The sequence below is a fragment of the Arachis ipaensis genome, chromosome B4 (genome assembly GCF_059453495.1).
Source record: "Arachis ipaensis isolate K30076 ecotype BB chromosome B4, ASM5945349v1, whole genome shotgun sequence".
Classification (NCBI taxonomy): Eukaryota; Viridiplantae; Streptophyta; class Magnoliopsida; order Fabales; family Fabaceae; genus Arachis; species Arachis ipaensis.
The window spans coordinates 5,708,600-5,735,030 of NC_142439.1; the positions used below are offsets into that span (position 1 = coordinate 5,708,600).

At 32.9% G+C, this 26,431-nt stretch overlaps 2 protein-coding genes and 1 pseudogene across 2 annotated transcripts; all 3 read left to right on the top strand.

Annotated features, from left to right (window-relative positions):
• Positions 1-7,719: 7,719 nt before the first annotated feature.
• LOC107638592 (putative aspartic proteinase GIP2) lies at positions 7,720-9,228 on the top strand. The gene has a single exon (XM_016341929.3). The coding sequence runs from the start codon at positions 7,764-7,766 to the stop codon at positions 9,039-9,041; it is 1,278 nt and encodes a 425-aa protein (XP_016197415.1). The 5' UTR covers positions 7,720-7,763; the 3' UTR covers positions 9,042-9,228.
• A 12,610-nt stretch (positions 9,229-21,838) lies between these two features.
• LOC148566544 (uncharacterized) lies at positions 21,839-24,527 on the top strand (annotated as a pseudogene).
• A 127-nt stretch (positions 24,528-24,654) lies between these two features.
• LOC148566545 (uncharacterized) lies at positions 24,655-25,845 on the top strand. The gene is made up of 2 exons (XM_088483373.1): positions 24,655-25,722; positions 25,801-25,845. Exons 1-2 carry the CDS (start codon positions 24,655-24,657, stop codon positions 25,843-25,845), a joined length of 1,113 nt encoding a protein of 370 aa, XP_088339499.1.
• Positions 25,846-26,431: the final 586 nt, after the last annotated feature.

Genomic DNA, 26,431 nt, shown 5'->3' on the forward strand with positions numbered 1-26,431 from the left:
TCATTGCTAATAATTGTTTCTGGTTTCCAGGAGAAGGGAGCTGACCTATGATCGACAGAAGGTCACTATGACTCATTCAAAACGTAATAAAACTTTATTTGATAAAATCTTGTTATCCTGATTTAACCGTATGGTATTTTTACTGAATAATATCTATTGTATGTTTAGAATACCGGAGGTAAACTTAGGAAGTGATGATCCTTTGTCTCAAGGACACACAGATCAAAGCAGCATAAACAAACTGGCGGATAGCATGTAATTTCTCTTTCTAATACCGGTTGCTTTTATCTTTTATTACCTTCTGCTTCTAATTCTGTATATATTTTTTAGAAAAAAAGTCCTTTAATGTTTTATTCAAGAAAAAAAAAGGCAAAAAAAAAAAAGCAAAAACTGCAACTATGTAAGTTCTCAAAAAACAAAGCCTGCTTTTCTTTTGAATGCTTTAGGTGTATTTTGAGTTTCTTTGGGTGTATTTCAGGTTGAGTCTGGTAGAAGAATCAGCCAATGACCCAGCTGAAGAGAACATGATGGTTGTGCGGGTAGAGACACAATCACAAACTGAAGCGCTTTCAATGTGAATTTTCAAGTAAATTTCAACCTTATAACCATTTTATTTTCACGGGCTTTCTTAACCTTTTATTTTTGTCTTGTTTAGAGTTCCAATTCAAGTTTATCTACCTCTGTTCCAGACAACCCCTGTGCCAGAAATTGAACCAACCCCTGCAAAGTCTCCAAGTAAAAAAATTAATGAAGAAACTACAAAAAGGTAAGGAATAATCTTGGGGTGTATTTGGTTATTGTTTGGGTTGATATTGTCCTTGTTGGGGTGTATATTGATCCGTAACTAGTTTTTTTTATAACATGATTCGTTTTATGTAACCCTGCAGCACTCCAGAACCACAACCAAAACCTGAAGAAAGCACACCCACGCTTCCACCAGCTCCATCTAAAATGTAAGTTCAGCAGAGTAAAATTCGGTTTTCAATATCATTCATCTATTCTTATTCTTATAGTACGTTATATGTCATCACGCAGTAATCTAGCCCCAGAAGACGTTGCTGCACTGATGATGATGGCACGGACAGCATCCTACATTCCTAAAGAAGGTCTGATGCCATCATTCAGCCTTGGCTTGACTGATTCAAGCCAAGAAGAAGTAGCAACGCAATAGGGGGAGAGGGCGAAAACTCCTGAAACTCCAAAACTAATAGAACAATTAGGGGAGCTGGTGGAAAAATTTGCAAGCAGTGGGGTGAAAACAGAAGGTAAAAGTCCACAGATTCAAAAGTAGAGTGGCGAAGAAAGTTTTGAAAAGTTTGAAACTCCTGCGAGGACCAACGAGATGTCGGCTGAAATAAAAGAGAAATGCTACATCTAGGCCACACATGTGAAGACATACGGAGATAGAGGTACTAATGAGTATGATGCTGTGTACACACTCAATGCCCAAGATCGATACATTTTGTCAAAAGTCCACTTCGCATCTCTCAAAGCTAATACACATATAGAAGCTGAGGTAATATTAGAATAACATTAATAAAAATTGATTTGGGCTTTTTTTTTCTAGATTGTCTCTACCATGTGTCTCATCCTTAACCAGCAAAACATTAAAAGATTTCAAGAAGAAATATACTGTCTCTCCCCTGATATAGTGGTAAGGTGTACTTCAACGAATATTGGGTGTATTTCTTAAATCCTTTGGGTGTATGTCTGTAATCGTTTGGGTGTATTTCTGTAATCGTTTGGGTGTAGTTCTGTAACCGTTTGGGTGTATTTCTGTAATCCTTTGGGTGTATTTCTGTAATTGTTCGGGTGTATTTCTGTAATCGTTTGGGTGTATTAAATATTTCATTTGGTGTTTCACAATTGTTGCAGAACATGGCCGTTGGAAATCATCCAAATGGGAAATTCTTACAGCCTAAAACCAATAAGCCATTCAGGGTGGAAGACTACCCAATATTTATACCCTTCTTGGACCTCAAAAAATTAGCATCACATCCATATGTAAGTTTTTGTTTCTAAAACTTCTTATTACCATTCTTTACTTATGTGCCAAATAAACTAAAACACTGTTCAATGTGGACATGCTTCAGATTTTTGCATCTGTTTGCTATTCAAACCATTGGTGCTTATGGGTGGCTGATGCAAGAAAAAAAATTTATATACTCGACCCATATCACAAGACATGTCCATCTGATACCGGAATGAACCTAAATAAATTCATTGTAAGTTATTTCTGTGTTTTGTATTTTAATATCTGGGTGTATTTTTGTTCAATATAAGGTGTAAGTTTATACTCCTTTGGGTGTATTCTTTTATTAAATTTATTCATATATTACTGATTTGTTTTGTGTTTTAAGGGATATGTAATTTCAAAAATGAGAGTATATGCTGGGGGCACCTCTGAAGAGAAAGGATCAGGAAATTGAACCACCATACATTAACATCTCAGGCCAAAAGACAAGGTATAAATCTTTCACTCTGAAAATTAATCTTTTCTATATGTAATTTGCTAATTTATTTCTTGTTTTTCAGCTATGACTATGTTATTTATGTAATGAAGTGGCTTGAAATAATTCAGCCCAAAAACGTTAAAAGGTGGAGGTATGAGTGGGACAATTGGACTCAGGTAATTGTGTTTAAAACTATATAACTCTGTATTACTTTACTAAATTAATATGGTTGATTAAAAAGAATATTCTTTTAAACTGTAGGACGAGGTGGACCACTATAGAGTAGAATATGCTTCTCGGATTCTATTCCATGAAATGAATCAAGACAAAGCTGAAGCCATTAGGGGAAGTGATGCAATAAGACTGTCCAAGCCATCCTCATTGTTATTGAGTCCATATAATCAGATAGATTCTAATGATATTGACACTGATTAATTTAACTGTTATATAGTCTTGTAACAATTTGAACACATGCTGTAAAATTTTGCCAATTATAATCCAGTTTTATTATAAAAAAAATTTCATAATTAAACTGTCTCTGAATTACAGGTGCTAAAATATGAAGGAAAACATCAAACCAGATATACACCTAAAACATGAAATTTTACACCCAAGAAAAGTTTAATATACATCCAAACTTTTATCTCCTGATGCTTTATCCCTAAACCCCTAAACCCTAAAACCCTAAACCCATAAACCCTAAAACTCTAAACCCTAAACCCTAAACCCCTAAACCCCTAAACCCTATACCATAAACCCCTAAACCCTAAAACCATAAATCCTAAACACTAAGCCACCCAACCTACTATACACCCGAAACATGGAATTTTACACCCCAACAATTTCAATATACACCCAAACTTCTATCTCTTGATGCTGGATTTCTAAACCCTAAACCCTAAAACCCTAAACCCTAAATCCTAAACCATAAAAACTAAACCCAAAATCATAAACCCTAAACCATAAAAAATAAACAAAACAATCATTTATAACATAAACAGCAGCATCTGAAATATATAAATGTAAAATGTCAAATACAAGAAAATTCAGAAATACACCCAAAAAACTGAGCTTTACACCCATATACTGTAACTATACACCCAAAAAACTATGCCCTGCTGCTGGTTCCTTGAACTGATAATTCATAACATGTCCTTGATATTGGCTGGAATTTAGACGCACCACTGATGCAGCATCAAAGAGGTTTAACTGGAAACAATAAACTCACATATTATCAAAATTATTAACAAGAAAATTAAACTCAATCACCACATATTTAAAGAATATCACTTTTACCTCGTTTAAAGCTTTCGTTTTCTTCTTCTTTGAGGCATTTGCAATCTGTTTGTCCAACTTTGAACCTAGCCTATTTTTTGGACGTCCTCTTGTTTGAACTCTTAGAGGGCTTTGAAGCTCGTTAACGGATTCCAAGTTGGCATTTTCGTGAGATAACAAACATGTCCCCTACCTTTTGGCTTTCAGTTCTTCTATCTCAACCATGACGTTATCGTACGCACGGTGCAGAATGGCAGTCAACTCCTCCAATTCTGATGCAAATTCACAAATATTTTGCGAACGAAACACCAATTCGTCAAACCTCTTGCTTCTTGGCTCCAACAGTGGCTCGTCGTGGCTGCTCTTGATGTGTGTGTCGCCTCTTTACCTTCTTGCTCCATCGTTCCAATATATATCTCAGTGACACTTGGGTTACTCGTTCAAAGCTTAACACGCTTAGTGCATGACGGCACAATATGCCTCTTGACGCGAATAATAAGCATTGGCATTTCACTTGGGCTGCTACTGAATTGTAAGTAACCACAAACTTGTTGAATATTGAGCTGAAAACTTGTTCTCCAACTTCGTATACTAAATAGCCTAGAGCGGAGTTCGTTAATCTTGTGATGCAATTCTCCTTTCCTCTGAATTGTGCTTGGACTTCCCTAAACTTTTGGTGAGTGTACACATGTTGAAATTGAGCTTCAATGGAGGATTTTGTTGCACACGGTATGGCCGTATGAAAATCTGCAACAACTGATTCTCTCTCTGCTTGCTCCCTACTTCCGAGGCAATTATCGTATTATTTGACAAATTGGATAAGCGAGTTGTTCCGTGTAATGAACTTGTTAAAAAATGAATGCATGCTCTTACTCCTTTGTGTGCTTTTCATCCTTGCCTAGAAGTGGTGATCCAGATAAATTGGAACCCATAGATGACGGTCTTCGTAAAGATCTACAGAATACACCCGAACCAGACTATATGACACCCAACAAACATGCAATTTACACCTCTGCTGCAAATTTTAAACAACATTACCTAAAAGCCACTTGTTGTCCACAAGACCATACTTCAGTAGAAAATCATTCCAATTCCTATCAAATGAGTCTTTGCTATGAGAGTTCCAAACAACTTGGCTCAATTCTTGTTCAATTTCTGCATGTCCCTTGTACCCATTTAATTTGCTTGGGATCTTCTTCGTGATGTGCCAAATATACCAACGGTGAATTGTTGTTGGCATACAAGCCTCTATAGCCCTTTTCATTGACACGCATTGATCGGTGAGAAACCCTTTCGGAGCATTTCCTCTCATGCAACGAAGCCAACATTGAAATAACCATTTGAATGATTCAATTTCTTCATTTTTTATCAAAGAGCATCCAAAAAGTGTTGACTGATCGTGGTGATTCACCCCGACAAAAGAACCACAAACTAAATTATACCTGAAATAAATTACGAGATTACAGAATAAAAAACATTAAGTACACCCAAATAATGATTTTATACATCCAAAAAAATTCAATATACACCTCTACAGCAGATTCATAAAACAAACACTAATTTAGCATTATAAACAAGAACAACATATTACCTATTTATATTATTAGTGGTATCAAATGAAATAACATCTCCAAAATACTCAAATTTGACTTCTTCCTATTCGTTACATTAAACTCATCTTTAATACTAAAATGCAGTTGTTTAGATAAAATCAAACATTAATCCTTGTTTGCTTTTACTATTTCCCATACAATCGCGTTTAGGTTTGACTTTGGCGTAATTGTAAAACGTTTTAACGGAATACCGCCTTTTAATTTTTACACTTGTGGTTTGTGAAAGCATATTGGAATTTTTTTTTTTTTTGGTTCAACTTGGACTACTCTAATATATGTAAATAAATCCAACTTGCCTAATTTTTTGAATTTCCGAATTCCTATAATCAATAATAAAAGTTTATTAATGAACTTACGGCCTCATCTTTTAAGAACGTGTTCTTTAAAAATAATATTAAAAAAAAGTTTAGCAAAATGCATTCCAATTGGCACTTGGCAGCATGGGCAGCACAGTGGACCATGTTTGGCATGTGCACTAAAAATAAAAAAATCTTAAATATTATTAAAACGAGAAGAAAAGTTATCACTTTATATTATTTAATCCTTCGTGTGTTGTTTTATTAGATTACAATTAATAAATCAAATTAAAGTTTAATGATAATTATAACAAATGTCAAATATTAAGGAATAATGTAATAAGAGTTAAAAAAAATATTTTTTAACAGAAAAAATTAGATATATGCAATACCAATTAATATATCAATAGAATTTAAACATAATTTTTTTGTCTTCACAATAAAATTTTTTTTTTAAACAAAAGCTCAACACAACACAAGGTGGAGAAATTAGAGAACACATAATTATTAGACAAACAAATACAGATTAATTTATAGTGATCTTTGATTTTGTCATCAATAACCAAAAAAATAAAAATTAGTTTATTTTTTGTAGTTTTTAATCAATTTGTTGATAATTTTTGATACACGTATTTTTTTATTTCTGAATATTTTTTTTAACCACGTATTTTAAATAAAATCAAAAAAATCAATCAATTATCTAGTACGTTCTTCTTTTTTTATAGGTGTCCCTATCCAGCTCTTAAAGTATTGTTTGATTGTTTTTAGTATAGACTATAATTTCTTATAAACGGTCAACCAAACATACCACAACACCTGACAAGTAAACTCACACTAACTAATCAAGTGATAATCATTTTCAGTATATTTTTTACATAAAACACAAATATTCATCTTGATCAATAATGTTACATCTATTTAGTTTCTTCTTAGTATTGATCCTGCCAACTAACACAAATCAGATAAAGAATTTAATTTTTAGTGGTACCAATTCCCTCTAAATAGAGCCAATAAAACTATAATTTGTAATGTTCTTAGGAAGAATTTTAACCTGTAAAACCTATACAAATAAATTAGTAGAATAAATGCCTAATTTATCAAATTTTCACACTATTATGTCTTCTCTCTTATTTATTAATCTAATAGTTGATAGTTTGTAGAATCTTATGAAGTCGGTTAATTAATTCTAATTCTCATTAAAATAGTTTTTTTCTCTAATAAAAATTTTATATCCATTTTAATCAATTTCAAAATTCATAATTTTTTATTACAGATCCGATTTGATATAAAATCAAGAAGAACCTTAGAAAGATGTCCATTAGCATATTAAAAAAAATTAATTATTTTTTTAGAATTGAATTCTTTTTCCATCCCCGACCATTATTATAATTTTTCTATATCATAATTAGAATGTATCTTTAATTAAGACTATTTTAAAAAAATTTGAATGGTATGTTCTATAATGTCTATAAATTATACATGTTTCAATTTTATAAAAAAAATAATCATATTTCTCTAACACTCAATGAACCAGCCTAGCTACTTTTGTCATTCTTCATATATACTATAATAAAATTTTTAAATATACTTTGTAATTCTAATAATTTTAATAGTTGATTTCAATTAATATATATTATTTATATTTTTTAAAATTAAAATCAACTCGTTAAAATTATTGTACCAATATACTTAATATACTTAAAATTCTTTCCTATATTATATTAAAAAAGAATGCAATCTATCAAAGTACCAATATCTTATATAATAGATAAGATTTTTTTTAGCAAATTTTATGGTGTCGAAATTGCTGAACTTACTTTGTACGGTAAGTCTTAAATATTAAAAAATTATTTATTTTTATATTTTTTAATTTAAATATTAATTTTTATCTTCTTTTAATAAGTTAGACAAATATAAATAGACACCATAGAATGTACCTTTTTTCATATGAATTTATTTCAAATTAGCAGTAGTTTTGAACAAATTGATATAATGTATATAATGGATTGAAACTTTTTAAAACCTAACACAAATATAAAAAACTATTCTAAAAAATCTACTATAAGTAGAGAAACTCTCCATGCATTCTTCATCCAACAAATCTCCAATTGCCATAGTTCACAAAAATGGCTCCTCATTCTTCCTCCTCCCATGTCTTCCTCCTCTCCATAGCCCTTCTTTCCATGTCTTGCTTTTCACTCTCCCCTTTCATCCTACCCATTGGAAAAGACCCAAAAACCCTTCTCTTCTACTCCCAAGTTAGCATAGGAACGCCACGTCACAACATGGACCTAGTCATTGACCTTGGAGGCCCAATCGTATGGTACGACTGCAACACCCACTACAACTCTTCCTCCTACCACCCCATCTCTTGCGACTCCAAACAATGCCCTTCTGGCTCATTCTGTAGCGGTTGCAACGGTCCTTTCAAACCCGGTTGCTCCAACAACACCTGTGGCGCCAATATACTAAACCCTTTTGCCAACGCAATCTTCACCGGAGACACCGGTGAAGATGCGTTGACAATAGCCAGGACCAAAGTCTCTGGCTTGCTCACCGGATGTACCGATTCAGAAGGGTTCACCGGTGAGTCCAGAGTCCTGCAAGGCCTACCGCCTTCCGCCAAAGGAATAATAGGCCTTGCGAGGACACAACTCGCATTGCCAACACAGATCTCTTCTCTTTTCAAGCTTTCTAGAAGATTCTCACTCTGCCTAACGTCCTCGAACAAGTACGGACTGGGGAATCTTTACATTGGCGCTTCACCGCGTTCCACGGTAAAAAATGTCGATGTTTCAAAGATCATGCAAAGAACAAGTATTATTGTTAACCCAGTTAGCACTGCACCGATCTCGAGCGAAGGTGAAGCGTCTTATGAGTATTTCATAGACGTGAAATCGATCAAGATCGGTGGCAAGGCTCTTAACCTAAAGACTCCTCTTTTTTCCATTGACAAAAAGGGAAACGGTGGTACCAAACTTAGCACCATGGATCCATTCACCAAGTTGCATAGTACGATATACAAACCTCTAGTGCGAGAGTTCATGAAGCAGGCTTCGGATAAGAAGATGAAGAAGGTGCAATCGATTGCGCCATTCGAAGCGTGCTACGATTTCAAGAGTCTTGGTAGGACCAAGACTGGGTTTGACGCTCCCACGATCGATTTGGTGCTTGGAAATGGGGTGCAGTGGACAATATACGGTGGGAATTCAATGGTTTTGGTGAAGAAAAATGTGGCATGTTTGGCAGTTGTGGATGGTGGTAAGAATGCAATGACTGCTGTTGTTATTGGTGCGCATCAATTGGAGGAGAATCTTTTGGAGTTTGATTTGGTTTCTAATAAACTTGGCTTCAGTAACTCACTCCATCTTCACAATGCAATGTGTTCCCAGCTCAGAATCTAAGTTTTATTATTTATTAGGCAATGAGTACAGTGTGCAAGTTGGATTGAATAAATTAAAGGCTTTTGGCCAGTGAGTGTTCAAGTTGAATGAACAGAGGAATGTGAGATGTATGTACATTTTCAATTTTAATAACTTTAAATTGTAAGAGATGTGTTCTAAATCAATAAAAGTATTTTGTCCTAGATAAGTCAATTTAGTTAAGTGTGTGCATCTTGAGTTAGATTGAGTAGTCAGTGTTTTCATAATAAAAAATTAAAAATATCTTAATCAATTTAATCAAATCTAGATTATGTGAATCAATTTAATCAAATCTAGATGATGATCAAGTTAGATTGGTTGTCTTTTATTTGCCATGTGAGAATTGACTTTCTTTACTTTGCTTATTAAAAAAAATTACTTATATCTATCTAGCATGCAGAACTTATTAAGAAGATAATTGTAAAAAATAATTAATAAGACTTTTTGTGAAATTTTTAATTATGTTAATATTAGAAAAACAAAAAAAATAGTTAAAATTTGTTTTATTTAATATTTATTAATTATTACAATACTTAATAAATGTTAAATAAAATAAATTTTAATTTTATTGTTTTTGATTAATATATTTTAATTACTAAACATTTTTAAAAATCAAAATATAAAAAAATTATATAAATAAAGTTAATTTTAAAAACTTTTAGTTAATTATAGTTGATCAGTTATTTTTATTTTCAATTTTTTTATTATTAATTTATGCCGTAATCTATTAGCCACGCTTTCCCTTTTTATCCAAACATAATCATCTTCCTCAAATTCCAAATTATTCCTCCTCCTCATAGTCCCATCTAGGCATCTACAGCCTATAAAGTTTATGCAGATATTTATAAATATTAGGGTTTTTTACTTAAATAAATTGTTTGCATTTCAAAATTACCTGATTCCCCTAAAACAGATTCTGCAACGTGATTATCCTTTTTGTATTATTATATAAATCGTCCTAGGGTGCAAAGGGTTATATAAAACATGAATCATCTCACCCTAGGACGATTAATGCATGAACTTGTGAGGTAAAGTAAGAGTAAATCGTGGCAGGGCTTCTTGGGTTAGAAGTAGAGCATAAATCGTCCCAGGGTAGTAGGTTTTACGTGTTAATGGGCTAAACCAAACTGGGCTGCCACGATTTATGTGTTATTGAGACCCTCAGGAGCCTGGGACGATTTATGTGTTACTTTGTAACACTCAAAGGGCTGGGACGATTTATGCCCAAGTTATAACCCTAAGGACTCAAGTCAACGGGTTAACGGTTCAACCGGAAATTCACCGGTTGAACCGATTGACCTGGTGTAATATAATTAAAAAATAAAATATATTAAAAATTTTCAAATTTAAAATTTAAATACATATTTTCACTAATAATCCAACTTCAACTTTTTTAAAAAAATTTGAAACTCAAGCGGTTCGGTCGAACCGGTCTTATCGAGTGATATCAGTTTAAACCATTTCATTCCGGGTTTGACCATACCCAACCGGTTCGTTTTCTCATCCGGTCAGATCATCAGATTGGACCGGCTCAGAACCCCATTGCCCGGTTTTTCTCTCGAACCGGCTCGGTCTGGTCCGGTTCGATCCAGTCCTGTTCGGTCCGTTTCGGTTCGGTCCAGTCCGGTCCGAACTCAATAGTAAAATCAGCAAATTTCATGGGATTCTACCGTCAGAACCATCACCCTATCATGAGCGAATTCCATAATCTATTAAGAACACTGATTTCTAACATCTTATACTAAACCAAAAACTAACTAAATCACTATACATGGTATCCGACAACGTCTTAATAAAAAAATATTCTAAGATGCATATTCACCCTATACAATATCATCCAACATACTATATCATCCAAAATTTAAAAACATTAGAAAATTTAAAATCTTACCTCTTGATCGATAAATCCGGCAACATGCGCAATGCCGTTTAGGCGGTACATATCTCCTTGGTTCGCGGCCATTACCACCGCCGGTGAGATCCCCCAACTCCACCAACCGGCCGCCGACGGCCCACTGCCACCACCCCCAGTGCCACTCAGACGGCTCTGCCCACCACCAGCTGCACCTCCGCCACCGGCTGGTCCCACCCCCGAAAACAGTTCTCCCTCCAAACTTCCTCTCCGGTCAAATATGGTGGCTCCAAGACCTCCCTCCAATCTGATGATCTGACCGAATGAGGGAACGAACCGGTTGGATATGGTCAAACCCGGAATGAAATGGTTTAAACTGATATCACTCGATAAGACCTGTTCGACCGAACCGCTTGAGTTTCAAATTTTTTTTAAAAAGTTGAAGTTGGATTATTAGTGAAAATATGTATTTAAATTTTAAATTTGAAAATTTTTAATATATTTTATTTTTTAATTATATTGCACCAGGTCAATCGGTTCAACCGGTGAATTTCCGGTTGAACCGTTAACCCGTTAACTTGAGTCCTTAGGGTTATAACTTGGGCATAAATCGTCACAGCCCTTTGAGTGTTACAAAGTAACACATAAATCGTCCCAGGCTCCTGAGGGTCTCAATAACACATAAATCGTGGCAGCCCAGTTTGGTTTAGCCCATTAACACGTAAAACCTACTACCCTGGGACGATTTATGCTCTACTTCTAACCCAAGAAGCCCTGCCACGATTTACTCTTACTTTGCCTCACAAGTTCATGCATTAATCGTCCTAGGGTGAGATGATTCATGTTTTATATAACCCTTTGCACCCTAGGACGATTTATATAATAATACAAAAAGGATAATCACGTTGCAGAATCTGTTTTAGGGGAATCAGGCAATTTTGAAATGCAAACAATTTATTTAAGTAAAAAACCCTAAATATTATTAAGAGCTTTTCTTGAGAGTTGGATGCCCTATTGGTTACCGCTAATAAGAAAAGAAAAAGTTTAAAAAATTAATATTTTTGTTAAAATTTAGTTAGTACTTAATTAATAATAAATAAATAAATAATTTTATATCATTAGTTATAATTTTTATATTATTAAAAATATTAATAATAATTAACCAATGATTATAAATTATAAAATTTGGTCGTCCTAACGTTTCTCGTAAAAAAAAAGGAAAAGTTTAGGGGGTTAGTAATTTTTATGTTTTTTGACCAGCACTTAATCATCAAAATAAAAGTGAGTAATCTCCCACCATTAGATATAATCTCACACCATTAAAAATACTATTGATAACCAATTGATGATTACAAAACACTAAAATTGCTGCCCCTAGTATTCCTAAAAAAAAAATATACAAATAAGTTACACTTGCAACTCGTTGTATAGTGCTCCATAATGCATCTCTTTTTCCCAATTGAAAATGCTATATAACTCACCTTACAGATATATATATTCGTGCACGAACTTTAAAAACCTAAAATATTTAAAAGATTACTTAGGAATAACTCAATAGAAAAAGTTTGAGAAACCAACTTGTCTAATCATAGAATTTTGTTTAATCATATGAAAAATCTTTTTCTCTTTTTTAGCAAAAGTTGTAGTCTAAATCTTTAACAAGAAATTAATTCCCAGCCGAGAGTAAAGTTTACACAATATTGGTATGGATGGAATATATTATAGGATCAATTTTAACACGTTATTAATTAATGTAAAGTATTAGTTATTATATACCAATATGTGTATATGATTTTGTAACATATCTGTTAGAATAAAATATTATAATAAACATATATATATATATATATATATATATATATATATATAGAGAGAGAGAGAGAAAGAGAAAATAAAAGAATTAAAAGAAAAAGAAAGCACGATTACAAACTCACAATTATTTATTTCTTTTGGATTGTAAAATAAAATATTAAACATTAAATATTTTTACTATATATATTATCAAAACATTATATATTCTTATTGGATAATAAAATTTGTCCATTATATACACCTAGAGAATTAGGGTTTGTAAAATATTGTAGTGAAATAAATTATAGCACTCTAAGACCATCAATTTATTTGGCCTAGAAAAAAAATATTTAAAGAATCGAATTAAATCAATTAAAACTTAAGACATCGACACAAATGGAGCGAGCAGTAGAGGGACAAAATTGAATCTATCGTCGCCTTATGTATTTTATAATGTCATCCCTATCAAAATGAGTCCGAAAGTAATCACATGAAGAACACGCATGGTCACATGGATATGTTAGACGTACTGTCAATATTTTAAACTTAATTGAATGACTCTTGTATCAAGGAAAATAAATAATATTATATATTGAAGTAGTCTATATTTGAAGCTGCCATGAAACTTGCATTAGTGAAAAAAAATTTTAAAGACTAATTGGTATAAATCTGAATTTGGTATTGTTTAATAAATGGTAAATTCTACTCGATCTTTTTTAAATTAGAGGGTAAATTATCTCTTATGACATATTTTTTTATTATTAATTAAAATAAAATTAGTTGACTTATTATAATTAATTTTAATTTTTTTTGAAGTAAAAACTCAACACAACAAAGTGGAGTGCGTGAACATAGAACAAAAAAGTACAGTTCTAAATCTTAGTCATCTCCGGCATAGTCATCAATAATCATTGGAGTCAACACCTTGCTTTTTTTGGTAGCTGTTCACCGTTCTGTTGATGATATTCTCTACACCCAAGTGCTTATTCTTAAAAATCCTGTCATTTCTTTCGAGCCAAATATTCTAGATAACAACAAAGAAATTAAGCAACCATTGTTTGTGCTTTCTCTTCCCTCTTGGAGCTTCAATCCAACTCTCAAAGTATTACTTAATATTTTCTGGGATCGACCACAGTCTACCTGACGTAAACAATCAAGCACACCACACCTATCACGAATACTCACAACTAATAAACAAGAGAAACATGTGCTATTCCTCTTTTTTACACAATACACAAAGATTATCTTCCTGCACAATAACACCTAGACGACACAATCTCTTTTTAGTGTTTACCCTACTGCTACCAATACAAACCAAACAAATAATTCTATTCTTGGTGGAGCATAACCTCTCTAGATAATACTAATGAAACTATAACTGGTGATATCCTTCGGGAGCATGTCTGCTTGTATAACCTGCACAAAGTTGTTAATAGAAAAAATGCATTTTTTATCAAACTTCCATATAACTCGATCCTGTCTCGCAGTAGTTAGCTCAACCAACTGTAAAGTTTCATGGAGCTGATTAAGTAATTCCAACTCCCATTGAAACAACTCCCTCCTCCATTGAAAATTCTAAATCCATTCTAACCCATCCCAAAAACCACAATCCCCGATAACAGAACCTCGTTGGTTTGAAATCGAGAAAAGTCTAAAAAAAATATATTTCAATGCACCATTTTGTAGCCAGATGTCCTCTCAAAACCGAACTCTCCTTCCATCACTTTTAATAGATTAATTTTAACTTTTAATTTAACCTAAATTTTGTAAATTTAATTAATTAATCATGATCTAACTTTTTTTTGTAAATTATAAAAATTATTAAAAAATTTAAAATTAATAAAGATATGATGTAAGTTACTTCATCACTAGACTATTTAATTAGTTCATCCTTTCACGTCAAAATCTTAATATATGTGATCTTGTGATAAGTTATTTTACTTAGGACTCATCATATTATTAATTAGCGGAGAATAGTGTGTGAATCACAATAGCTATCAATTTTATCTTATTATTCTTATCATCAATTCGATGGATAGTATAGTGAAACATGAAGTCAATAAAAATTAAGGTTAAATTACAGCATTCATTACTTAAATCAATTTTTGGAGGGAGAAAAAATTGAAATTAAAATTTTTTTACGTAAATCAGTGATGTAACTTTTGTTATAAAAGTTTCATTTTATTTTGTTTAATAATAAAAGAATATGTTACAAGGAGTAACTTATCCTTTAATTTAAAAAAATTAATTAAAAGTCATCTTAATAAATTATTATAAGTATAATAAAAAATTTTAAATTTTAACATCTATTTAAATAAAAAAGTGAACTGATCACTCCATGAATTGAAATTCTTTGCATAAGTGAATATACATATAAGATTATTTGCAACGGTCTCATGTGCCACCAAATGATGAAAATTTCTTGCTTCCGGTATACATAATATTAGTAGAAAGAATGTTATTAGTACAATTTTGGTATGATTTGTTCTATTAAAAGATAAAAGATATATTTTTATATCATTAAAAATACAAAAAAAAAAATTAAAAATGATGTAGATATCATTTTTAATATTAATAAACAGTACAAAATAAGATAGGAATTAAGGTAGCATTTAGTGGAGAGACAGAGACGGAAAGACTGAGACTGAGAGACAAAGACTAAGAGACAGGGATTGAAATAAATCTCAGTATTCTGTTTGGTATAAAATGAGAGACAGGAATTGAAACAAGAATAAAACTCTAATTTAATTTGCATAATGGGTAAAATTAGAATTAATTAATTGAAATAAAAATATTTTAGGTATAAAATGTTATTAAAGTTTCAGTCTCTATCTCTAAAAATTTCAGTCTCTTGTGTCCCTATTTTTTGGAGGTATTGAAATACTGAAATTTTAGAGACAGAGACAAAAATTTTAATATCAATCTCTGAACTAACAAATACGATACTGAATCTCAGTCTCTCTTTCAGTACCTCAAAACAAACGCTAGCTAAGTAACAAGACCTGAATCTTAGGCATGGCTGTTTTATACATATTTAAAACTAAATAATTAGCACATGTCAAATATGGGCAAAACGAGAGATCAACTCATCAACATGTGGGATGTGTCGGGTAATAACTGCGTATTGCGCAGATCTCCATCAGTTTTAAACAAGAAAATTAATCTCATTAAACGTGCGTCTCTTTTGTTAATATGTATTTTAAGAATATATTTTAAAATGTTATAAAAGAATATTTGTATTTATTTTATCGATTTTTAACAAATTGATGATGGTTTGATATCTAGTAGTCTAGGAGTGAGACTTACTCCTTTTTGTAGGTACTAATTTTTTAAAAGTGTATCAAAATGTCTTCGATTAGACGGATATTGGAAATAAAGATAAATTAAAATTTATAAATCCGTAAAAGAAACGAAAAAGTAAAGTTTTCGAAAAGAAAATGTGCTGAAATAAGGATAGCGTTTGAAATTAAAAGAAAGCAATAAAATGCCTTCGATTGGGTCAAAAGACTTTGACATGAAAACTTAAAATACAGAAATGTAAATTGGACATTGAAGATAAAGGATACTTGAAAGATCATAAATTTGCTTGAAAAATAAAGTTTACAAGAAGATAAATTAAAAGAATGAAAACATGGAAGGAACCCTACAGAAAAGTTACGCAATCACAGACTCAGAAATTCTCTCGAATATGAGTGTGCTTGAGTGTTTTTTTGAGTTAAAGTTCCAACCTTCATTCCCTCAAACTTTCTAGTATTTATAATATACTTTTTGTAACTGACAATTAATTACAGAATCACAGACTTGAGTGCATATCCTTGATAACTGTTTCCGGTTTTTTGCCTATAAACGTTACGCATGATTTCCTTGCGTGATAAAAGCCTTTAACTTCTCCATTACCATAACTACTCGATCAACTTATTCGAATTTCTTGTTCGATTACTTATCCTGAATATCTGTCAAGTTAGACCCGTCCGATTTACTAGAGCATTTCAAAATCGAACTCGTGTCAAGTATCTTCAACTAATACCTGCACGTACATTTTTTCGACAACTACTTATATTTTCGACTGCTTTTTTGCTTCGAATCAACGCACCTTAATCGAAAATATGTTTCGATTAACAGCATTAAATTTAAATTTTAATATTATTACATTATTAAAACGTATATCTTTAAGATTCAAAATAGTTAAATCTTACAAATTTTATTTGATTTTAAGTTTTTGTTTGTTCTTTTGATTTAAATTTTTTCTGTTTTCAATTGATTCTACTAATTAAAAATTAAAAATATAATAATATTATTCACACTTTATTTTAACTTATTAGAATTTAAAACAATAAAAATAAAAGATAAAATTTTTTTTTTTTAAATCAAAGAAGCCTAGCTAGATATGATATCTCTCTTTGGCTAAAAAGTAAAAACTATTGGCTATTTAATAAAATAATTATATATTTTTTATTTTATTTATAATGTGATATATGAATAATATATCTTATTATTATTTAAAACTAAAATTTTCATAAATTTTAAAAATTTATCTTCTTTGAATATTTTTTTCAATGTTGCTAACACAAATTAACAGAATAGATTATAGTATATGTGTAAATTAAAAGTTAGTTATGAATGATCAGTCATAATGTACACAAAACTAATTATATTATTACAAGTAAATTTAATTATTTGTTTATTATAAATTTAATTTTTATAATAAATTTAATTATTTTAATAGCTAATTATTTTGTTAAAAAATAACAATTAATATATCTAAACACATATAATAACTGATATAATGACTAATTTTAATTATATTGCGTGTATACAAATTAAAAAAATTAATTATTAAATTAATAATTTATATAAAATATATAATAAATATTAAATATATATTAAAAATGAATTAAATAATATATATTTATATATAAATATATAATATTTAATTTTATGACTAATGTTATAAGTAGAATTTTTTATTTTTAATATTGGAGTGGTAATGGTATTTTTTTAAAATGTGGATTGTTGGGGTGTTATTCTCAAATGTGGAACCGTTTAATTAGAGGTACAGAAATCAGACCGTCCGATTTCTAGAGGTACACAAATCGGACCGTCCGATTTGTGTTAAAAAAATTAAAAAATTTGAGGTATAGAATCGGATCTTCTAATTTGTGTACTTTCCATAATTTTGAAAAACAAAAAAAATTACAATGTTAAGGTATATCACTACTTTCACTTCCATAACCAAAAAAATTACCCTTATAAGTAGAGTTAATACTTAATACTCAATTTAGTCTCTGAAATTTAAAACCAGATTCAATTTGACCCTTAAAATTTCAATGGATCCAAGTTAAACCCTGAAATTTATAATCGTAACTCACATTAACCCTTGAACTAATTTCTATTAACAACGTGTTGATTTAGTACATTAATTTTTTGTGATTTGAATTTCTCACCTAAGTTCCATGTAATTAACATTTATTAGAGCTTCAAAACCTTGATTGTTACTCCTAAAGCCGCAAAATTTTCAAATTTAACTTGTTATTATCATCTTCACGAGGATGTTGTGGAGCCAATCAAGTTTCTAGGAGGTCTAATAGGTCTTAGTCATATGAAATCTAGGTGAAGAGTCCAAATCTTAGCAAGTTAACGTGCAAAATTAACACATCATTTATGAAAATTAACTTAGGGGCTAATGTGAGTTACTATTATAAATTTTGGGGATCGAATTGAGTCAATTATAATTTTAGGGGTCAATTTGAATCCAACCTTAAATTTCAGGAATCAAATTGAGTATTAAGTATTAACTTCTTATAAATATGGTAAAATTTTTGTTTTTCATATATATATATATATATATATATATATATATATATATATATATATATAAAGCATTTTTAGAGAAAACAGAGGAAAAATTACATTAATTGAGTTAATACTCAATTGAGTTCTTAAAATTTGAGGTTATACTCAAATTGACTTCTAAAATTACTATTAATCCAATTTGATTTTTAAAATTTACAATAGTAACTGATTATGTTAATTCTTGAGTTAGTTTTTTTGAATGATGTGTTAATTTTGTATGTTAATAATTTGTCAAGATTTGAATTTTTCGTTTAATTTTCATGTGATTGAGATTTATTAGACTTTTTAAAAGTTTGATTGGCTCTCCAACATTCACATGAAGACGACAACAACAAATTTTTGGAACTACAAAAAAATTAGCTCAAAAATGAATGTGAGTTAAAATTATAAATTTTGAGATCTAATTTAAATCCATCAAAATGGTAAGGATTAAATTGAATTGGATTTTTGCAACTGCAGCAATGGCTAGTTCTTGGGTGTTCCACTATTATTTCTTGCTCCTCATTATACTTCAAACTTGAAAGCCCTTTTGTTCTTCTCAATCTGCAGCAGCATCAACGAAGGATTTACGAAAGAGCGGTTACATAAAACTGGACCCAACCACACGCCAATACTACGCTTCACTAGGCATCGGAACCCAGCACACCTTAAACTTGGCCATTGATATTCAAGAAAAAGCTCTGTGGTATGACTGTGGACCCCACTACACTTACTCTTCCTACAAACCAACCCTTTCGAATTTCGATGATTCCCTTTTCACCAGTGACTTAGGTGAGGATCTCTAGCTTGTATATCCCCGGAGATTCCTCTGTGCCGACTCTGATGAATTGTTTGAAACCCCACCGCTTACTGGATTTGCCAAGGGAATCATCAAAACACGCAACTTTCGTTGCCCATTCAAATCTCTTCAACTTACAACATGATTGTTCGTAATTAACTCTCTCCCTAACCACGTCCCTTTCGCTATCTCTGATTTTCGGTGGAACCAAATTTAGCACCTTGAGGAACTTCACTGTGTTGCATCCTTACATATACAAACCATTTGTTTCAGATGAAGACTGTTTGGGGCGTGCTTTGATGGAAGAATGGGGTGCCGGTTGTGCCAGGTGTCAATTCGGTATTGGACAGCAAGAAGGGAGTTAGTTATGAGATAAACGGCCACAGCTCGATGATTGAAGTGAAGAAAGGTGTTGTGGAATAGTGAAATGGAAGAGAGGGTATTGGAGTTTGATCTCAGCACTTCAATACTAAGAGAGGTATGCACTTAACTCCTTACATCTACTCAATCTACCTTCAGATCCGTTACTTATAACTTAAATGATATAATTTTTCTATACTCTTTTTGTCTACTCAATCTCCCTTCATATCCTATGTATGTATATAATAATAAAGCCTTAAGCTGATGGCAATATAAAAAATGACAGTGGGTATAATGTAATTGTGCTATATAGTTTATGCTTTAGTCCGTCGATTTTTCTATTTATTTGTTCTCTTTGCTTTATTTATTGTGTTGAACTCTTTTATTCAAAAAAAAAAAAAGCCTCAAGCTAATTAAGTAGTATTTAATCTTCTGCTTGGTAAAAAAATATATATATATATTTAGGTGAACAACTTTTAATCAACTAACTTTAAATAATTATAATTAATAATTATTAATTATATATGAGGTGCAATTCAAAAATACTTATTAACTTGTTGGTTAAATTTTTATGGAAAAGTATATGGAACCAAAACGTGACCAGCCAAAAAGTAAACAAAATCGTTTAATTAAAATCACTTTTTGAATAATATGTTTGAAAACCATTCCTAAGATCACGGAGCACAAACCAAAATCCGATTTTTCATGGAACCTAAACACATTTTGGCTGATTTTTGGCTGATATGCTTTTGGTTCCCTAGTTGTTCTCAATTTTTATTGATTATCTAACGAAATTGGGATAAAAATAGTTATATTTATAACTACTTCTACAACAGAAAAAAAAAAGTTTGGTTTAGCAAAACTTTTATTCTTCACTAATAGTTTATCAAAGTTTACTTTTAAATTTTTATTTTTAAAAATATAGTACTTATATTTGCTAAAATTAAATTAAAAATAATTTTTAATAAATATAACTAATAACAATTATACTCATCAGTAAAATCATTATTTTTAAAACTTTAAATGATCATAATAAACATAAATAAAAGGAAAATTTCAATCATGAATGAAATTTAGGTTAATAATTTAACTAAGAATAAATTTAAATATTTATTAATATATGAGTTACATTTGACTTTCTAATTTTAACAAATGCAAATTAATTATAAAAAATTATTTTAGATACTTTGAAAACAACTTTAACTTTTTAAAACTACAAATAAATATAAACATATAATTTTTTCAATTTATCAACTACAAATTAAAACGGTATCATAGAATCAAAGATTACTATTGCAATAGAGACTAACAATCCCAAAGCTAAAAACTACTTATCGAACAAACAAAAACAAGTGGAGGAGATAGAAACTAAGGACGAGTAAATACCCATAATAGTCCTTGAGATTCACGTAATTACTCATAGTAATCCCTAAGATCCCGATTTTCTTATTGTAGTCCTCCAGATAGAGCTTCAAGCACTCAAACTAGTTCCTGACCATATTTCAGGTGATGACTCAGCACCGGAGTGCTGACGTGGCCTCGGATTGCCATGTGGGACGTGTCCAAAACGACGTTGTTTTGAGTTTGGCGCCCTTGAAAGCCAAAAACGACGTCGTATAGTTGTTACTCATTATGAAAAACAGTTTTCTCCCCCAACACAAACACTTCGTCTCTTCTTCTTCCACCCTCTCACTTCTTCTTCATCTCCCCATCAATGGCGTAGCCATAGGGTTATATTTGTTGGGTTTACGAAAGTTTGAGAGAAGAAGTCATCTGATCAGAAGTTGTTATCGCTCTTCCCTTCCCTTCCTTCACCACAAAGACGAGGTTCTGACGTTGTGATCGGACTCAAGGTAACTTTCTTTTTTTTTTACTTTGCATTTTGAATACAGTGTTGGTTGATGATAGCATTGGTCAGTGTAGTTGAGATTCTGGAGTTTTGGTGGCATTATAGTGTCTAGGGTTTGAATCTTGACTGGAGTTTATGGGGTTGCTATAATACCCGAATGAAACAGAGATGAAACAGGGAGATGTATGGAGGTTTGAAAAAGTATGTTTTCTTGTGGTGATTATTTTTCCTTTTTAATGCATGAGTAGGCTTTCAAATTCTCCTTGTATATTGTAAAAATTTTAAATTTCTTGCAGATGGAGGAGAAGTTGGACATCATGTTTTATCATGGGGGTGACTTCAAAAAAAATGCAGAAGGGATTATGATATATTCTCCGGACAACAAGGCTTGTTTAGGTGATCTAGACACTGATACTCTAGATGTCTTCTACATACGAAACTACCACAAGGAGCTTGGGTACAATGACATAAAGCAGTGCTGGTGGCATGTTCCTGGAAAAAGCTTGGATTATGGGTTGAGAAATGTAAACAGTGACAAAGAGATAAGAGAGATGGTGAATTGTGCTAGGACAAATGAGGGATTGATTGATATATATTTCGAGCATACAGTGTCAGTGCCGGAGGTGTTAGAGGGAGATAACACAGTTGTGTACTTGGATGATCATGGTGGAGAGGGGGTGTAATGCAGGTACAGATACTGATGTGAGTCTCCCACTTACACAGACTCATGCACTCATAGTTGCTCCTATCCCTAAGGTTGTACCCAATACTTCTTGCAAATCCAGTCCAAAAAAAAAAACAAAACATCTCCACTGCAATCACAACCATCACACTCCAAAACTGCTAATCCTTCCAAGACAACCAAACCTCTCAAGAAGACCATCTCCCCAAAAGCCACCAAGCCCACCAAGCCCACCAAACCCACCAAGCTCACGAAGCTCACCAAGCCCACCAAAATCAGCGAGCCCACGAAGCCCAGTCAGAGTACTAAATCAGATAAGAGCAACAAGCAGAAACTGTCCAAGAGACCAAGTATTTTCAGGAGACCCTATACACGGTCTGCTGCTAGAGGATTTAGTAGCAAGGTGTTTAACAATAAAGTTCTCTTTGATGTATCTTCTGACTCCTCTGACAGTGAAGAGGATAGCATGTTTAAGTCAGGTCCGGATGAGGGTAGTTCCTCTGATTCTGAGGCTACAAGGAATGATCCTAAAACTGGGAGTAGGATTAGGAGAAACATGACACATGCAGCGGTTGGTAAGAGAAATATTAATCCACTAGATAAAGGGAAGGAGAAGATATTACATGAAGACGATGGTCTGGTGGAGGAGGTGAGCGACGCTGAAGTTGACCTTGGGTTTGTTGGTTGTGTTCATGAAGGGGTAGAGGATGGACTAGACCCAGGTGTTGACTCAGATGGCACTAATTCTTGGCACTCGGAGGAGATGAAGACGCCTCCAAACTCAGAAGATGAGCTGGAGGAAGGAAATGAATCTGAAGAGGCAAGTCCGCTGTTTAGGGAGGGTGCAAGGTTTGGAGAGCTGCACCTTGAGGTAGGCATGAAGTTCGGAACTAAATGGGAATTTAGAAAAGTTGTGAGAGAATATACAATCCAAGAGGGTAGAAGCATAAAGATAGTGAAAAATGATAACATTAGGTGCAGGGCGGTGTGTAAGGTCGAAGAGTGCCCATGGGTGGCTTATGCATCAAGAGACCATGAAGACACCTGTTGGTAAATTAAGACATTCAATGATGACCACACTTGCCCAAGAGAGGACAAGAATAGGGCTGTCAACAGGAATTGGGTATGCAGCAAGCTTGTGAAGAAGGTGAGAAAGTATCCAAATTTTAGACACTGCGAGACTACAACTTACTTCAAGACACGGTTTGACTTGACACTGAATAAAAACTCAATATCCAGGGCATTAATGGATGCAAGAAGTGTAGTGTATGGGGATGAGAAAGAGCAATATAGGATGGTTAGGGATTATGGTATGACGCTGTTGAAAACTAATTCCGGTTCCACTGTACAAATATGCACCACCCCCCAACCAGATGGTGAAGTTACCTTTGATAGAATGTATATATGCTTTAGTGGCTGCAAAAATGGGTTCAAGGCTGGTTGCCGTCCTTTGATAGGTCTGGATGGTGCTTTCCTGAAGACACGGTTTGGTAGCCAGATTTTGTCAGCCGTGGGGTTAGATGCAAATCATCATATCTATGTCATAGCCTGGGCTATTGTAAGAGTGGAGAACACAGAGACATGGAGATGATTTCTTGAGTTACTTCATCAGGACTTGGGACATTATAAAGATCATGACTGGTGCTTCATATCGGATATGCAAAAGGTGTGATTTTATTTGATTGTCTTGCTTTGATTTTATTTGATCTTATATTAAGAATTGTGTTGTTATGCTTACTGTGAAGAATTGTGTTTTCATTGGATTTTGATGGTTAGTTATTAGGGAAAGAATTTTGATGTTATGCTTATTTGAATTAATTGTGAGATCATTGGATATTGATAGTTAGTTATTAGGGAAAGAATTCTGCTGTTATGCTGACTTGAAGAATTGTCCTTCCATTCTAGTATGTTGGTTAGTTATTTTGGCATGAACTTTGCTGTTGCTCCTATCTGCATTAATTGTGAGATGATTGGATAATGATGGTTAGTTGATATGGAAACCATTGAGCTGTTATGCTTACTTGAAAAGTTATGCTTTCATTATGCTTGTATGCATTATATGGAGAACTTGTAATTATTGGTTGTCTTATTAAGCTGGATGTCCTATTAAGCATGTTATATACTTCCTATTGTATGGGTCACGACCTTCAATTGTAGGGACTATTATGGGGATATTAATCAAATGTAAGGGACTATTATGTGTCACGATTATAAAGTCAGGGACCATTATGTGTGTATAATGTGTATAATGTTTACTGAATCTGGCAGGGACTGATATCAGCAGTGAAAGCGGTGATGCCTAATGTGCATCACCGTTTCTGCGTTTGGCACTTATGAAAAAATTTCAACAAGAATTGGAAAAACTTACAGCTAAGGGGACTTCTGTGGGAATGTGCAAGGGCAACAACATACCAAGAATTCAGGGATGGAATGGAGAAGATCAAAAGGTTAAATGAGGATGCTTGGGCATACTTGGAGAAGTGGCCGATGGATGCTTGGACCAGAAGCTTATTCATCTATAAGCTAAAGTTGGATAGCATCTGTAACAACGCTTGCGAAGTGTTCAATGCTAAGATCAAGGATGCACGAGCCAAACCCATCATAACATTGCTGGAGGAAGTAAGGATGTTCGTTATGCGTACCATAGCGAAAAACAAGGTAAAGCTGCAGAATCACACTGGGAAGCTCACACCTGTTATAAAGAGCAGGCTAGAAAAGGTTAGGAAAGAATCCAAGCATTGGAAGCCAATTTGGACTGGGGACAACGGATACGAAAAATTTGAGGTTCACGGACATCCAACTAACCATGTTGTGGACATAGAAAAAAGATTGTGCACATGCCAATTTTGGATGCTAACGGGTAAGTTAATTGTCTTTATGCATTTCACTTTCTTCAACCATAACTATTATCATGGTTCATGTCACTGTTTGGCACCTGCAGGTATTCCTTGTGTGCACGCTTGTGCTGCCCTCTCTCGTGTGAATAAGCAGCCAGAAGACTTCTGTCACAGATGGCTGACCATGGACTCATACAGGAAAACTTATAACCACCACATTAATCCAATTCTGGGTCAACCAATGTGGGAAAAAGCAGAGGACTGTAACAGGCCACATGCTCCTAAAATCAAGTCAAAACCTGGAAAACTAAAGATGAAGAGGAGGATGGATGCGGACGAGAAGAGTGGTTTTGGAACTAAGAAGCCTAAAGTTGACCCAAAACTCTCGGGCAACACTGCAGACGGTGTACACCTAAAGAGAAAGCTGGGTGCCTTTACATGCAGTTACTGTGGTGAAAAGGGTCATACGAAGAGAGGCTACAAAAAGAAGAGAGATGCTGATGCTGCTACTGCTGCTGCTGCTACAGCAGCCGCTGCCGCTGCGGCCGAGGCAGCTGAGAAGAAGAAAAATGAAGAAGTACATCCTGTGCCTGAGCAACCTGTTCAGCAGGAGATCGACTTAACTCAGCCTTTTGCTTCTGAGCAAGAGGATTCTGAAAAGGTAACTAAAATATTACATGTGACTATGTTATTATTTTCATGCATAAATAATACTTAATGCCACTTATTTCTCCTATAGGATCCTGGATCGAAAAGACCTTTGAAGCTGTCACCAAGAAGATGATCCTCTCTGCCGCCAATTGCACCAAAAATGAATCCCTTGCAGGGTGCATCTTCAGCAACATCTTCAAAGTTTGCCAACTTGATGCAGTTCATTCCAACGCCAGGATTTAAGCCCCCAAGAAAGAAGAATTGAACACTTTAAATATATATACTTAGGAGTTTCTGTTTTGTTTTGTGTTATTAGTCTTTTTCATTGCATAATGACTAGATGGTGAACTGTGATCCAAAGGCTTTTTTGGTATGCCTTGGCCTTGCTTTTGATGAAACTACAGATAGCAGCATAATGGTTTCTAGGCTACCTTTTACAGTCAACTTTTGTTATTTTTTTATAAACAATGGAATTTATGTTAATATACTATGCTATGAGGTTTACCATTCAAGAAGCAGTTTCCTTATTTTTTTCATAAACAATGGAATTTATTTTAACAACAATTTCATAGTTAACAACACTTTTCATTCCATCAAGAAGCATATTTTTACAACTATTGATAACAAGGAACCCAAAACCACCAATTCATTCATCATTTACAATACAGGATCACCAACAACACTGTCAATACACACACAGCTAACACTAACAACTGGGT

Bases quoted from the DNA above. Each gene is read 5' to 3' on its own strand.
- LOC107638592 (XM_016341929.3), top strand. From the start codon at position 7,764: ATGGCTCCTCATTCTTCCTCCTCCCATGTCTTCCTCCTCTCCATAGCC.
- LOC148566545 (XM_088483373.1), top strand. From the start codon at position 24,655: ATGGAGAAGATCAAAAGGTTAAATGAGGATGCTTGGGCATACTTGGAG. The intron at 25,723-25,800 runs GTAACTAAAATA...TTTCTCCTATAG, and splicing joins AGCAAGAGGATTCTGAAAAG to GATCCTGGATCGAAAAGACC.